We start from the raw sequence: 16,430 nt of genomic DNA, 5'->3' as shown, positions 1-16,430 counted from the left end.
AGGAGGCAAATAGCGCTCTGTTCCTCCCGAATCTCTCCGTATGGCTAAGCAGTACTGTACAGCCACATATGGGGTATTTCTACATTCAGCAGAAATTGTGGAACAAATTTTCATGCCATTTTTACGCAATTCTTGTGTGAAAATGTAAAATCTGGGGCTAAAACTTAATTTTGATGGAAAAATTGTAGTTATTTTTTGACCCGTGGTGTCAATATGATCACTGCACCCCTAGATGAATTCATTGAGAGGTGTAGTTTGCTAAATGGAGTCACTTATGGGGGTTCTGCTGCTCTGGCACCTCATGGGCTCTTTCAGTAGGTCATGGCACCTGCTATATCAGTAACATCTGGCGCTCCTTGCCTTCTGAGCTTTACACTGTGCCTGAAAAGTATTTCCCGATTACATGTAGAGTATTGGCGCACTCAAGAAAAAATAAGCCTTAGTTTGTTGAAAAAAAAAAAATCCTATTTAACCCCTATCTGACCTCGGACGGGATAGTACGTCCGAGGTCAGATCCCCTGCTTTGATGCAGGGCTCCGCGGTGAGCCCGCACCAAAGCCGGGACATGTCAGCTGTTTTGATCAGCTGACATGTGCCCGTAATAGGCGCGGGCAGAATCGCGATCTGCCCGCACCTATTAACTAGTTAAATGCCGCTGTCAAACGCAGACAGCGACATTTAACTACCGCATCCGGCCGGGCGGCCGGAAATGACGTCATCGTTGACCCCCGTCACATGATCGGGGGTCGGCGATGCGTCTCCATTGTAACCATAGAGGTCCTTGAGACCTCTATGGTTACTGATCGCCAATGGCTGTGAGCGCCAACCTGTGGTCGGCGCTCACAGCACACCTCCATTTCTGCTACATAGCAGCGATCAGCAGATCGCTGCTATGTAGCAGAGGCGATCGCGTTGTGCCTGCTTCTAGCCTCCCATGGAGGCTATTGAAGCATGGCAAAAGTGAAAAAAAAAAGTTGAAAAAAAATGTTAAAAAAAAAAATATATATATATATAAAAGTTTAAATCACCCCCCTTTCGCCCCAAACAAAATAAATCCATAAAAAAAAATCAAATCTACACATATTTGGTATCGCCGCGCTCAGAATCGCCCAATCTATCAATTAAAAAAAAGCATTAACCTGATCGCTAAACAGCGCAGCAGGAAAAAAATTCGAAATGCCAGAATTAAGTTTTTTTTGGTCGCCGCAACATTGAATTAAAATGCAATAACAGGCGATCAAAAGAACGTATCTGCACCGAAATGCTATCATTAAAAACGTCATCTCGGCACGCAAAAAATAAGCCATCAACCGACCCCAGATCACGAAAAATGGAGACGCTACGAGTATCAGAAAATGGCGCAGTTTTTTTTTTTTTTTTTTTTTAAAGCAAAGTTTGGAATTTTTTTTCACCACTTAGGTAAAAAATAACCTAGTGATGTTAGGTGTCTATGAACTCGTAATGACCTGGAGAATCATAATGGCAGGTCAGTTTTAGCATTTAGTGAAGCTAGCTAAAAAAAAAGCCAAACAAAAAACAAGTGTGGGATTGCACTTCTTTTGCAATTTCACCGCACTTGGAATTTTTTTCCCGTTTTCTAGTACACGACATGCTAAAACCAATGATGTCGTTCAAAAGTACAACTCGTCCTGCAAAAAATAAGCCCTCACATGGCCAAATTGATGGAAAAATAAAAAAGTTATGGCTCTGGGAAGGAGGGGAGCGAAAAACGAACACGGAAAAACAAAAAATCCCAAGGTCATGAAGGGGTTAAAAAAATTAAAAAATTGGGGCTAAAGCAACATTTTTGTGAGGAAAATGTGATTTTATTATTTTCACGGTTCAACGTTATAACGTTTTGTGAAGCACCTGGAGGTGCAAGGTGCTTACAATGCATCTAAATACATTCCTTGAGGGGTCTATTTTTTAAAATGGGGTCACTTGTGGGGGGTTTCACTGTTTAGGCACATCAGGAGCTCTCCAAATGGGACATGACGTGCACTGTTGATTCCAGGAAATTTTACATTAAAAAATTCAAATGAAGCTCCTTCCTTTCCGAGCCCTGCCATGCGCCCAAACAGTTGTTTTCTCCCTCATATGTGGTATCTGCTTGCTCAAGAAAAATTACACAACAAATTTTGGGATCTATTATTTCCTGTTACCTTTCTCAAAACAAGAAAAATTGGAACTGAAGTCAATTTTTGGGTGAAAAAAAGTTAAATGTAAGTTTTTCAAAAAATTCCTGTGAAGCACATGAAGGGGTAATAAACTTCTTGAATGTGGTATTGAGCACCTTGAGGGGTGCAGTTTTTAGAATAGTGTCACTTTTGGGTATCTTCTATCATATAGACCCCTCAACGTGTCTTCAAATGTGATGCGTTACCTAAAAAAATGGTTTTGTAAATTTTGTTGGAAAAATGAGAAATCGCTGGACAACTTTTAACTAGTGATGAGCGAGTATACTCGTTGCTCGGGTTTTCCTGAGCATGCTCGGGTGGTCTCCGAGTATTTGTTAGTGCTCGGAGATTTAGTTTTCGTCACCACAGCTGCATGATTTATGGCTGCTAGACAGCTGGAATACATGTGGGGATTCCCTAGCAACCAGGCAACCCCCACATGTACTCAGGCTGGCTAGCATATGTAAATCATGCAGCTGCATCAACAAAAACTAAATCTCCGAGCAGTCACAAATACTCTGAGACCACCCGAGCATGCTGGGGAAAATCCGAGCAACGAGTATACTCGCTCATCACTACTTTTAACCCTTCCTAACAAAAAAAAAATAATTGGTTACAAAATTGTGCTGATGTAAAGTAGACATGTGGGTAAAGTTATTTATTAACTATTTTGTGACATATTTCTCTGTTTTAAGGGCATAAAAATTCAAAATTTTCGCCAAATTTCCATACCGAAGAAATTGTACCACTATCATGAAGTACAATATGTCACGAAAAAACAATCTTAGAAACACTGGGATCCGTTGAAGCGTTCCAGAGTTAATACCTCATAAAGGCTTCAATACAAACAGTGAAACTCATATATTATATAGAGTCATTACAGTGTGATGTATTTCAAGTGTTTATTTCTGTTAATGTTGATGATTATGGCTTACAGCCAATGAAAACCCAAAAGTCATTATCTCAGTAAATTAGAATACTTTATAAACACCAACTTGAAAAATTATTTAACATCCGAAATGTTGGCCTACTGAAATGTATGTTCAGTAAATGCACTCAATACTTGGTCGGGGTTCCTTTTGCATCAATTACTGTATCAATGCGATGTGGCATGGAGGCGATCAGCCGGTAGCACTGCTGAGGTGTTATGGAAGCCCAGGTTGCTTTGATAGCATCCTTTAGCTCGTCTGCGTTGTTGGGTCTGGTGTCTCTCATCTTCCTCTTGACAATACCATCACGAACCGGAGTCATCCTGCCCCTCAGCGCTGCACGCGGCCACTTCCGTTCCTGTAGATGGTGTGTGAAGGACCTGCGATGACGTCGCGGTCACGTGACCGCGACGTCATTGAAGGTCCTGCACACACACCATCTATAGGAACGGAAGCCGCTGAGGAGATCGGCTGTTTGAGGTAGGTGAGTATAACCATTTTTTATTTTTTTTTATTATTTTTAACATTCTATCTTTTACTATTGATGAGGCATAGGCTGCATCAATAGTAAAAAGTTGGTCACACTTGTCAAACACTGTTTGACAAGTGTGAGCAACCTGTCAATCAGTTTTCCAAGCGATGCTACAGATCGCTTGGAAAACGCTAGCATTCTGCAAGCCAATTATGCTTGCAAAACGCTAGTTTTCTGCGGGAATATGCATGCCAATTCCGCATGCGATATACCCGCGACAGGAGGCGCAGAATTGCCGCGGAAATCTCCGCGGCAATTCTGCAACGTGTGCACTTAGCCTCAGGGACATTTCTTAACGCATAGGAAGCCTTTGCAGGTATTTTTTGTTAATTATTCCAATTTACTGAGATAATGACTTTTGGGTTTTCATTGGCTGTAAGCCATATTCATCAACATTAACAGAAATGTGCCACAGGCTGATCGCCTCCATGACACGCCGCAATGATGCAGTAACTGATACAAAAGGAACCCGGACCAAGTATTGAGCGCATTTACTGAACATACATGTCAGTTGGCCAACATTTCGAATTTTAAAATCATTTTGCAAGCTGGTGTTATAAAGTATTCTAATTTACTGAGATAATGACTTTTGGGTTTTCATTGGCTGTAAGCCATAATCATCAACATTAGCAGAAATAAACACTTGAAATAGATCACTCTGTTTGTAATGACTCTATAATGTATGAGTTTCACTTTTTGCATTGAAGAACTCAGATAAATTAAGTTTTTGTTGACATAAAGTATACTGTCAATCTCAATCACTGGACTCCTCACCACAGAAAGAGCAGGGATACACATGTATAAAATATACAGTAAGTTATTCTGGATCCTTTCCCAAAACAGCTTCACTTTAAGAATTATTGTAAAACGCTACATCCAAATTAATGAATTCAATATACAGATAATCTAGTAGAAATATAACCAAGAACTTGCCTTCTAAGGACTCCATTCCTGTTGCCTGTGCCAAAAGGTCTTCATGTCTTGCAACCACCTAAAAAGATAAATGTACAGCGTTTCCAATTGACTATTTGCACCAAAAAGCTACTGAAAAAAAACACCAGTTAAGAACTATTAAAAAGTCCCCATAAGTCCCATGTATGCAAAACAACTCCTTCCAGAAGGAAGAATCCAGTATCTCCACCAACAGCTACATGCAATAAGTGGCCACCTTGTAGGACAACATCTGACCTAAACATCTACAGTGTCTGGCTCTGCTCACTTCTACATTGGAGATGACCAGGTGGAGATGTAAATTTGCTACGCTACACCACAAATCAGGGACTGGAGTAGGATTTGTGCTAAGGACCACAAAGAGGCATTAATTATAATAATAATAATAATAATTTTATTTATATAGCGCCAACATATTCCGCAGCGCTTTACAAATTATAGAGGGGACTTGTACAGACAATAGACATTATAGCATAACAGAAATCACAGTTCAAAACAGATACCAGGAGGAATGAGGGCCCTGCTCGCAAGCTTACAAACTATGAGGAAAAGGGGAGACACGAGAGGTGGATGGTAACAATTGCTTTAGTTATTCGGACCAGCCATAGTGTAAGGCTCGGGTGTTCATGTAAAGCTGCATGAACCAGTTAACTGCCTAAGTATGTAGCAGTACAGACACAGAGGGCTAATAACTGCATAAAGTGTATGAGAACATGATATGAGGAACCTGATTATGTTTTTTGTTGCTGTTTTATTTATGATAGGCCACACAGGGATCGTTAGGTTAATGCATTGAGACGGAAGGCCAATCTGAACAAATGAGTTTTTAGGGCACGCTTAAAACTGTGGGGATTGGGGATTAATCATATTAACCTAGGTAGTGCATTCCAAAGAACCGGCGCAGCACGTGTAAAGTCTTGGAGACGGGAGTGGGAGGTTCTGATTATTGAGGATGCTAACCTGAGGTCATCAGCGGAGCGGAGGGCACGGGTAGGGTGGTAGACTGAGACCAGAGAGGAAATGTAGGGTGGTGCTGAGCCATGGAGAGCTTTGTGGATGAGGGTAGTAGTTTTGTACTGGATTCTTGAGTGGAAGGGTAACCAGTGTAATGACTGGCACAAGGTAGAGGCATCGGTGTAACGGTTGGTGAGGAATATGATCCTGGCTGCAGTATTGAGGACAGATTGGAGCGGGAAGAGTTTGGTAAGAGGGAGGCCGATTAGTAGAGAGTTACAATAGTCCAGACGAGAATGAATGAGTGAAACAGTAAGAGTTTTTGCAGAGTCGAAAGTAAGAAAAGGTCGAATTCTAGAAATGTTTTTGAGGTGCAGATAAGAAGAGCGAGCCAGTGATCGGATGTGGGGGGTGAATGAACGGTCAGAATCAAGGATGACCCCAAGGCAGCGGGCATGTTGCTTTGGAGTAATGGTGGAACCGCACACGGAGATGGCAATGTCAGGCAAAGGTAGGTTAGTAGAGGGAGAGAACACGAGGAGTTCAGTTCAAGGCATTCTTAATAAATCAGGAGTGTCTGACTCAGCACATCAAGGCTACCCTGTATCGGGCCCAGCCTGTCCGTCTATGCACAGCAGACAACAAACTACACAGCCATGCCCACCTGTAAGTGCAGCTCCTTATCCAGCTGGCTGATGCCCTGCGCCAGCTTTGCCAGCTGCTCTGCGATCACAGCCTGGTGAATAGATTGGGAAGTATAGGTTTTGACATCAAAGTCATCACGTAGAAAATCAGTGTAGCAATCTGAAATACAGAAGGATTTCTCATGGAAAAATATCAACATTAAAATATACAACCCCCACCACCACCATGAGCTGCACAGACACAATGGTAAGTCTGCGGATCCGTATACAAACACTCTGGGCGGCATACAGACGCAAAGACTTAGTAGTGAGATGGTACACAGCTCTGTACGTGCAGCTCATGCAGGGGAGGAACACTTCGGAGCAGTGTTTCCACTAATCGTACAGGGACATCAGGACCCGGACCCTCAACAATCGGCAGCACACAGCAATCACTATGAAACAATCAAATGTTTAAAATTAAAAAGTTACCCTTTAGGGTAGTCTAAACAGGGCAGTCTGGCACCATTCAGTAATGCTGTGGAAACTTCGCAGTGCTGGGGATGGAGAGTGCTAGCACCACAGTGCTGGGAACAAGGAGGTAAGGTGCCACATAGCAGTGCTCAGGACGCCGGGAGCGAGAAGCGAGGCAGGGCTCGGGATGCAGGGTCAGGTGTGTGGCAGGGCTCGGGATGCAGGGTCAGGTGTGTGGCAGGGCTCGGGATGCAGGGTCAGGTGTGTGGCAGGGCTCGGGATGCAGGGTCAGGTGTGTGGCAGGGCTCGGGATGCAGGGTCAGGTGTGTGGCAGGGCTCGGGATGCAGGGTCAGGTGTGTGGCAGGGCTCGGGATGCAGGGTCAGGTGTGTGGCAGGGCTCGGGATGCAGGGTCAGGTGTGTGGCAGGGCTCGGGATGCAGGGTCAGGTGTGTGGCAGGGGTCAGGTGTGTGGCAGGGGTCAGGTGTGTGGCAGGGCTCGGGATGCAGGGTCAGGTGTGTGGCAGGGCTCGGGATGCTGGGGTCAGGTGTGTGGCAGGGCTCGGGATGCAGGGTCAGGTGTGTGGCAGGGCTCGGGATGCAGGGTCAGGTGTGTGGCAGGGCTCGGGATGCAGGGTCAGGTGTGTGGCAGGGCTCGGGATGCTGGGGTCAGGTGTGTGGCAGGGCTCGGGATGCAGGGTCAGGTGTGTGGCAGGGCTCGGGATGCTGGGGTCAGGTGTGTGGCAGGGCTCGAGATGCTGGGGTCAGGTGTGTGGCAGGGCTCGGGATGCAGGGTCAGGTGTGTGGCAGGGGTCAGGTGTGTGGCAGGGGTCAGGTGTGTGGCAGGGCTCGGGATGCAGGGTCAGGTGTGTGGCAGGGCTCGGGATGCTGGGGTCAGGTGTGTGGCAGGGCTCGGGATGCAGGGTCAGGTGTGTGGCAGGGCTCGGGATGCAGGGTCAGGTGTGTGGCAGGGCTCGGGATGCTGGGGTCAGGTGTGTGGCAGGGCTCGGGATGCTGGGGTCAGGTGTGTGGCAGGGCTCGGGATGCAGGGGTCAGGTGTGTGGCAGGGCTCGGGATGCAGGGTCAGGTGTGTGGCAGGGCTCGGGATGCAGGGTCAGGTGTGTGGCAGGGCTCGGGATGCTGGGGTCAGGTGTGTGGCAGGGCTCGGGATGCTGGGGTCAGGTGTGTGGCAGGGCTCGGGATGCAGGGTCAGGTGTGTGGCAGGGCTCGGGATGCAGGGTCAGGTGTGTGGCAGGGCTCGGGATGCAGGGTCAGGTGTGTGGCAGGGCTCGGGATGCAGGGTCAGGTGTGTGGCAGGGCTCGGGATGCAGGGTCAGGTGTGTGGCAGGGCTCGGGATGCAGGGTCAGGTGTGTGGCAGGGCTCGGGATGCAGGGTCAGGTGTGTGGCAGGGCTCGGGATGCAGGGTCAGGTGTGTGGCAGGGCTCGGGATGCTGGGGTCAGGTGTGTGGCAGGGCTCGGGATGCTGGGGTCAGGTGTGTGGCAGGGCTCGGGATGCAGGGTCAGGTGTGTGGCAGGGGTCAGGTGTGTGGCAGGGGTCAGGTGTGTGGCAGGGCTCGGGATGCAGGGTCAGGTGTGTGGCAGGGCTCGGGATGCAGGGTCAGGTGTGTGGCAGGGCTCGGGATGCTGGGGTCAGGTGTGTGGCAGGGCTCGGGATGCAGGGTCAGGTGTGTGGCAGGGCTCGGGATGCAGGGTCAGGTGTGTGGCAGGGCTCGGGATGCAGGGTCAGGTGTGTGGCAGGGCTCGGGATGCAGGGTCAGGTGTGTGGCAAGGGTCAGGTGTGTGGCAGGGGTCAGGTGTGTGGCAGGGCTCGGGATGCAGGGTCAGGTGTGTGGCAGGGCTCGGGATGCAGGGTCAGGTGTGTGGCAGGGCTCGGGATGCAGGGTCAGGTGTGTGGCAGGGCTCGGGATGCAGGGTCAGGTGTGTGGCAGGGCTCGGGATGCTGGGGTCAGGTGTGTGGCAGGGCTCGGGATGCAGGGTCAGGTGTGTGGCAGGGCTCGGGATGCAGGGTCAGGTGTGTGGCAGGGCTCGGGATGCAGGGTCAGGTGTGTGGCAGGGCTCGGGATGCTGGGGTCAGGTGTGTGGCAGGGCTCGGGATGCAGGGTCAGGTGTGTGGCAGGGCTCGGGATGCAGGGTCAGGTGTGTGGCAGGGCTCGGGATGCAGGGTCAGGTGTGTGGCAGGGCTCGGGATGCAGGGTCAGGTGTGTGGCAGGGCTCGGGATGCAGGGTCAGGTGTGTGGCAGGGCTCGGGATGCAGGGTCATGTGTGTGGCAGGGCTCGGGATGCTGGGGTCAGGTGTGTGGCAGGGCTCGGGATGCAGGGTCAGGTGTGTGGCAGGGCTCGGGATGCAGGGTCAGGTGTGTGGCAGGGCTCGGGATGCAGGGTCAGGTGTGTGGCAGGGCTCGGGATGCAGGGTCAGGTGTGTGGCAGGGCTCGGGATGCAGGGTCAGGTGTGTGGCAGGGGTCAGGTGTGTGGCAGGGGTCAGGTGTGTGGCAGGGCTCGGGATGCAGGGTCAGGTGTGTGGCAGGGCTCGGGATGCTGGGGTCAGGTGTGTGGCAGGGCTCGGGATGCAGGGTCAGGTGTGTGGCAGGGCTCGGGATGCAGGGTCAGGTGTGTGGCAGGGCTCGGGATGCAGGGTCAGGTGTGTGGCAGGGCTCGGGATGCTGGGGTCAGGTGTGTGGCAGGGCTCGGGATGCTGGGGTCAGGTGTGTGGCAGGGCTCGGGATGCAGGGTCAGGTGTGTGGCAGGGCTCGGGATGCAGGGTCAGGTGTGTGGCAGGGCTCGGGATGCAGGGTCAGGTGTGTGGCAGGGCTCGGGATGCTGGGGTCAGGTGTGTGGCAGGGCTCGGGATGCAGGGTCAGGTGTGTGGCAGGGCTCGGGATGCAGGGTCAGGTGTGTGGCAGGGCTCGGGATGCCGGGTCAGGTGTGTGGCAGGGCTCGGGATGCAGGGTCAGGTGTGTGGCAGGGCTCGGGATGCAGGGTCAGGTGTGTGGCAGGGCTCGGGATGCAGGGTCAGGTGTGTGGCAGGGCTCGGGATGCAGGGTCAGGTGTGTGGCAGGGCTCGGGATGCAGGGTCAGGTGTGTGGCAGGGCTCGGGATGCTGGGGTCAGGTGTGTGGCAGGGCTCGGGATGCTGGGGTCAGGTGTGTGGCAGGGCTCGGGATGCAGGGTCAGGTGTGTGGCAGGGCTCGGGATGCAGGGTCAGGTGTGTGGCAGGGCTCGGGATGCAGGGTCAGGTGTGTGGCAGGGCTCGGGATGCAGGGTCAGGTGTGTGGCAGGGCTCGGGATGCTGGGGTCAGGTGTGTGGCAGGGCTCGGGATGCAGGGTCAGGTGTGTGGCAGGGCTCGGGATGCAGGGTCAGGTGTGTGGCAGGGCTCGGGATGCAGGGTCAGGTGTGTGGCAGGGCTCGGGATGCAGGGTCAGGTGTGTGGCAGGGCTCGGGATGCAGGGTCAGGTGTGTGGCAGGGCTCGGGATGCAGGGTCAGGTGTGTGGCAGGGCTCGGGATGCTGGGGTCAGGTGTGTGGCAGGGCTCGGGATGCAGGGTCAGGTGTGTGGCAGGGCTCGGGATGCAGGGTCAGGTGTGTGGCAGGGCTCGGGATGCAGGGTCAGGTGTGTGGCAGGGCTCGGGATGCTGGGGTCAGGTGTGTGGCAGGGCTCGGGATGCTGGGGTCAGGTGTGTGGCAGGGCTCGGGATGCAGGGTCAGGTGTGTGGCAGGGCTCGGGATGCAGGGTCAGGTGTGTGGCAGGGCTCGGGATGCAGGGTCAGGTGTGTGGCAGGGCTCGGGATGCAGGGTCAGGTGTGTGGCAGGGCTCGGGATGCAGGGTCAGGTGTGTGGCAGGGCTCGGGATGCAGGGTCAGGTGTGTGGCAGGGCTCGGGATGCAGGGTCAGGTGTGTGGCAGGGCTCGGGATGCAGGGTCAGGTGTGTGGCAGGGCTCGGGATGCAGGGTCAGGTGTGTGGCAGGGCTCGGGATGCTGGGGTCAGGTGTGTGGCAGGGCTCGGGATGCAGGGTCAGGTGTGTGGCAGGGCTCGGGATGCAGGGTCAGGTGTGTGGCAGGGCTCGGGATGCAGGGTCAGGTGTGTGGCAGGGCTCGGGATGCAGGGTCAGGTGTGTGGCAGGGCTCGGGATGCTGGGGTCAGGTGTGTGGCAGGGCTCGGGATGCAGGGTCAGGTGTGTGGCAGGGCTCGGGATGCAGGGTCAGGTGTGTGGCAGGGCTCGGGATGCAGGGTCAGGTGTGTGGCAGGGCTCGGGATGCAGGGTCAGGTGAGTGGCAGGGCTCGGGATGCAGGGTCAGGTGTGTGGCAGGGCTCGGGATGCAGGGTCAGGTGTGTGGCAGGGCTCGGGATGCTGGGGTCAGGTGTGTGGCAGGGCTCGGGATGCAGGGTCAGGTGTGTGGCAGGGCTCGGGATGCAGGGTCAGGTGTGTGGCAGGGCTCGGGATGCAGGGGTCAGGTGTGTGGCAGGGCTCGGGATGCAGGGTCAGGTGTGTGGCAGGGCTCGGGATGCAGGGTCAGGTGTGTGGCAGGGGCTCGGGATGCTGGGGTCAGGTGTGTGGCAGGGCTCGGGATGCTGGGGTCAGGTGTGTGGCAGGGCTCGGGATGCAGGGTCAGGTGTGTGGCAGGGTCAGGTGTGTGGCAGGGGTCAGGTGTGTGGCAGGGCTCGGGATGCAGGGTCAGGTGTGTGGCAGGGCTCGGGATGCAGGGTCAGGTGTGTGGCAGGGCTCGGGATGCTGGGGTCAGGTGTGTGGCAGGGCTCGGGATGCAGGGTCAGGTGTGTGGCAGGGCTCGGGATGCAGGGTCAGGTGTGTGGCAGGGCTCGGGATGCAGGGTCAGGTGTGTGGCAGGGCTCGGGATGCTGGGGTCAGGTGTGTGGCAGGGCTCGGGATGCAGGGTCAGGTGTGTGGCAGGGCTCGGGATGCAGGGGTCAGGTGTGTGGCAGGGCTCGGGATGCAGGGTCAGGTGTGTGGCAGGGCTCGGGATGCAGGGTCAGGTGTGTGGCAGGGCTCGGGATGCAGGGTCAGGTGTGTGGCAGGGGTCAGGTGTGTGGCAGGGGTCAGGTGTGTGGCAGGGCTCGGGATGCAGGGTCAGGTGTGGCAGGGCTCGGGATGCTGGGGTCAGGTGTGTGGCAGGGCTCGGGATGCAGGGTCAGGTGTGTGGCAGGGCTCGGATGCAGGGTCAGGTGTGTGGCAGGGCTCGGGATGCTGGGGTCAGGTGTGTGGCAGGGCTCGGATGCTGGGGTCAGGTGTGTGGCAGGGCTCGGGATGCTGGGGTCAGGTGTGTGGCAGGGCTCGGGATGCAGGGTCAGGTGTGTGGCAGGGCTCGGGATGCAGGGTCAGGTGTGTGGCAGGGCTCGGGATGCTGGGTCAGGTGTGTGGCAGGGCTCGGGATGCAGGGTCAGGTGTGTGGCAGGCTCGGGATGCAGGGTCAGGTGTGTGGCAGGGCTCGGGATGCTGGGGTCAGGTGTGTGGCAGGGCTCGGGATGCAGGGTCAGGTGTGTGGCAGGGCTCGGGATGCAGGGTCAGGTGTGTGGCAGGGCTCGGGATGCAGGGTCAGGTGTGTGGCAGGGCTCGGGATGCAGGGTCAGGTGTGTGGCAGGGCTCGGGATGCAGGGTCAGGTGTGTGGCAGGGCTCGGATGCAGGGTCAGGTGTGTGGCAGGGCTCGGGATGCAGGGTCAGGTGTGTGGCAGGGCTCGGGATGCAGGGTCAGGTGTGTGGCAGGGCTCGGGATGCAGGGTCAGGTGTGTGGCAGGGCTCGGGATGCAGGGTCAGGTGTGTGGCAGGGCTTCGGGATGCTGGGGTCAGGTGTGTGGGCAGGGCTCGGGATGCAGGGTCAGGTGTGTGGCAGGGCTCGGGATGCAGGGTCAGGTGTGTGGCAGGGCTCGGGATGCAGGGTCAGGTGTGTGGCAGGGCTCGGGATGCAGGGTCAGGTGTGTGGCAGGGCTCGGGATGCAGGGTCAGGTGTGTGGCAGGCTCGGGATGCTGGGGTCAGGTGTGTGGCAGGGCTCGGGATGCTGGGGTCAGGTGTGTGGCAGGGCTCGGGATGCAGGGTCAGGTGTGTGGCAGGGCTCGGGATGCTGGGGTCAGGTGTGTGGCAGGGCTCGGGATGCAGGGTCAGGTGTGTGGCAGGGCTCGGGATGCAGGGTCAGGTGTGTGGCAGGGCTCGGGATGCAGGGTCAGGTGTGTGGCAGGGCTCGGGATGCAGGGGTCAGGTGTGTGGCAGGGCTCGGGATGCTGGGGTCAGGTGTGTGGCAGGGCTCGGGATGCAGGGTCAGGTGTGTGGCAGGGCTCGGGATGCAGGGTCAGGTGTGTGGCAGGGCTCGGGATGCAGGGTCAGGTGTGTGGCAGGGCTCGGGATGCAGGGTCAGGTGTGTGGCAGGGCTCGGGATGCTGGGGTCAGGTGTGTGGCAGGGCTCGGGATGCAGGGTCAGGTGTGTGGCAGGGCTCGGGATGCTGGGGTCAGGTGTGTGGCAGGGCTCGGGATGCTGGGGTCAGGTGTGTGGCAGGGCTCGGGATGCTGGGGTCAGGTGTGTGGCAGGGCTCGGGATGCAGGGTCAGGTGTGTGCAGGGCTCGGGATGCTGGGGTCAGGTGTGTGGCAGGGCTCGGGATGCTGGGGTCAGGTGTGTGGCAGGGCTCGGGATGCAGGGTCAGGTGTGTGGCAGGGCTCGGGATGCTGGGGTCAGGTGTGTGGCAGGGCTCGGGATGCAGGGTCAGGTGTGTGGCAGGGCTCGGGATGCTGGGGTCAGGTGTGTGGCAGGGCTCGGGATGCAGGGTCAGGTGTGTGGCAGGGCTCGGGATGCAGGGTCAGGTGTGTGGCAGGGCTCGGGATGCTGGGGTCAGGTGTGTGGCAGGGCTCGGGATGCAGGGTCAGGTGTGTGGCAGGGCTCGGGATGCAGGGTCAGGTGTGTGGCAGGGCTCGGGATGCAGGGTCAGGTGTGTGGCAGGGCTCGGGATGCAGGGTCAGGTGTGTGGCAGGGCTCGGGATGCTGGGTCAGGTGTGTGGCAGGGCTCGGGATGCAGGGTCAGGTGTGTGGCAGGGCTCGGGATGCAGGGTCAGGTGTGTGGCAGGGCTCGGGATGCTGGGGTCAGGTGTGTGGCAGGGCTCGGGATGCAGGGTCAGGTGTGTGGCAGGGCTCGGGATGCTGGGGTCAGGTGTGTGGCAGGGCTCGGGATGCTGGGGTCAGGTGTGTGGCAGGGCTCGGGATGCAGGGTCAGGTGTGTAGCAGGGCTCGGGATGCTGGGGTCAGGTGTGTGGCAGGGCTCGGGATGCAGGGTCAGGTGTGTGGCAGGGCTCGGGATGCTGGGGTCAGGTGTGTGGCAGGGCTCGGGATGCAGGGTCAGGTGTGTGGCAGGGCTCGGGATGCAGGGTCAGGTGTGTGGCAGGGCTCGGGATGCTGGGGTCAGGTGTGTGGCAGGGCTCGGGATGCAGGGTCAGGTGTGTGGCAGGGCTCGGGATGCAGGGTCAGGTGTGTGGCAGGGCTCGGGATGCAGGGTCAGGTGTGTGGCAGGGCTCGGGATGCTGGGGTCAGGTGTGTGGCAGGGCTCGGGATGCAGGGTCAGGTGTGTGGCAGGGCTCGGGATGCAGGGTCAGGTGTGTGGCAGGGCTCGGGATGCTGGGGTCAGGTGTGTGGCAGGGCTCGGGATGCAGGGTCAGGTGTGTGGCAGGGCTCGGGATGCAGGGTCAGGTGTGTGGCAGGGCTCGGGATGCTGGGGTCAGGTGTGTGGCAGGGCTCGGGATGCAGGGTCAGGTGTGTGGCAGGGCTCGGGATGCTGGGGTCAGGTGTGTGGCAGGGCTCGGGATGCTGGGTCAGGTGTGTGGCAGGGCTCGGGATGCAGGGTCAGGTGTGTGGCAGGGCTCGGGATGCAGGGTCAGGTGTGTGGCAGGGCTCGGGATGCTGGGTCAGGTGTGTGGCAGGGCTCGGGATGCAGGGTCAGGTGTGTGGCAGGGCTCGGGATGCTGGGGTCAGGTGTGTGGCAGGGCTCGGGATGCAGGGTCAGGTGTGTGGCAGGGCTCGGGATGCTGGGGTCAGGTGTGTGGCAGGGCTCGGGATGCAGGGTCAGGTGTGTGGCAGGGCTCGGGATGCAGGGTCAGGTGTGTGGCAGGGCTCGGGATGCTGGGGTCAGGTGTGTGGCAGGGCTCGGGATGCAGGGTCAGGTGTGTGGCAGGGCTCGGGATGCAGGGTCAGGTGTGTGGCAGGGCTCGGGATGCAGGGTCAGGTGTGTGGCAGGGCTCGGGATGCAGGGTCAGGTGTGTGGCAGGGCTCGGGATGCTGGGGTCAGGTGTGTGGCAGGGCTCGGGATGCAGGGTCAGGTGTGTGGCAGGGCTCGGGATGCAGGGTCAGGTGTGTGGCAGGGCTCGGGATGCTGGGGTCAGGTGTGTGGCAGGGCTCGGGATGCAGGGTCAGGTGTGTGGCAGGGCTCGGGATGCTGGGGTCAGGTGTGTGGCAGGGCTCGGGATGCTGGGGTCAGGTGTGTGGCAGGGCTCGGGATGCAGGGTCAGGTGTGTAGCAGGGCTCGGGATGCTGGGGTCAGGTGTGTGGCAGGGCTCGGGATGCAGGGTCAGGTGTGTGGCAGGGCTCGGGATGCTGGGGTCAGGTGTGTGGCAGGGCTCGGGATGCAGGGTCAGGTGTGTGGCAGGGCTCGGGATGCAGGGTCAGGTGTGTGGCAGGGCTCGGGATGCTGGGGTCAGGTGTGTGGCAGGGCTCGGGATGCAGGGTCAGGTGTGTGGCAGGGCTCGGGATGCAGGGTCAGGTGTGTGGCAGGGCTCGGGATGCAGGGTCAGGTGTGTGGCAGGGCTCGGGATGCTGGGGTCAGGTGTGTGGCAGGGCTCGGGATGCAGGGTCAGGTGTGTGGCAGGGCTCGGGATGCAGGGTCAGGTGTGTGGCAGGGCTCGGGATGCTGGGGTCAGGTGTGTGGCAGGGCTCGGGATGCAGGGTCAGGTGTGTGGCAGGGCTCGGGATGCAGGGTCAGGTGTGTGGCAGGGCTCGGGATGCTGGGGTCAGGTGTGTGGCAGGGCTCGGGATGCAGGGTCAGGTGTGTGGCAGGGCTCGGGATGCTGGGGTCAGGTGTGTGGCAGGGCTCGGGATGCTGGGGTCAGGTGTGTGGCAGGGCTCGGGATGCAGGGTCAGGTGTGTGGCAGGGCTCGGGATGCAGGGTCAGGTGTGTGGCAGGGCTCGGGATGCTGGGGTCAGGTGTGTGGCAGGGCTCGGGATGCAGGGTCAGGTGTGTGGCAGGGCTCGGGATGCTGGGGTCAGGTGTGTGGCAGGGCTCGGGATGCAGGGTCAGGTGTGTGGCAGGGCTCGGGATGCAGGGTCAGGTGTGTGGCAGGGCTCGGGATGCTGGGGTCAGGTGTGTGGCAGGGCTCGGGATGCAGGGTCAGGTGTGTGGCAGGGCTCGGGATGCAGGGTCAGGTGTGTGGCAGGGCTCGGGATGCAGGGTCAGGTGTGTGGCAGGGCTCGGGATGCTGGGGTCAGGTGTGTGGCAGGGCTCGGGATGCAGGGTCAGGTGTGTGGCAGGGCTCGGGATGCAGGGTCAGGTGTGTGGCAGGGCTCGGGATGCAGGGTCAGGTGTGTGGCAGGGCTCGGGATGCAGGGTCAGGTGTGTGGCAGGGCTCGGGATGCAGGGTCAGGTGTGTGGCAGGGCTCGGGATGCAGGGTCAGGTGTGTGGCAGGGCTCGGGATGCAGGGTCAGGTGTGTGGCAGGGCTCGGGATGCAGGGTCAGGTGTGTGGCAGGGCTCGGGATGCAGGGTCAGGTGTGTGGCAGGGCTCGGGATGC

The 16,430-nt window shown here is 57.3% G+C and overlaps 1 protein-coding gene across 1 annotated transcript in view; it reads right to left on the bottom strand.

Annotated features, from left to right (window-relative positions):
* COG5 (component of oligomeric golgi complex 5) overlaps positions 1 to 16,430 on the bottom strand; it is a 477,042-nt gene that overhangs the window by 457,549 nt on the left and 3,063 nt on the right. The window contains exons 2-3 of the mRNA XM_069765057.1: positions 6,208 to 6,347; positions 4,572 to 4,629 (exon numbers count right to left, since the gene is read on the bottom strand). Coding sequence (XP_069621158.1) covers positions 4,572 to 4,629; positions 6,208 to 6,347 — 198 coding nt within the window. The remainder of the gene's footprint in view (positions 1 to 4,571; positions 4,630 to 6,207; positions 6,348 to 16,430) is intronic.

This window comes from Ranitomeya imitator, chromosome 4 (assembly GCF_032444005.1).
Source record: "Ranitomeya imitator isolate aRanImi1 chromosome 4, aRanImi1.pri, whole genome shotgun sequence".
Taxonomy (NCBI): domain Eukaryota; kingdom Metazoa; phylum Chordata; class Amphibia; order Anura; family Dendrobatidae; genus Ranitomeya; species Ranitomeya imitator.
Note: the sequence above shows the minus strand (reverse complement) of the source record. Positions and strands in the feature narration are given on the sequence as shown.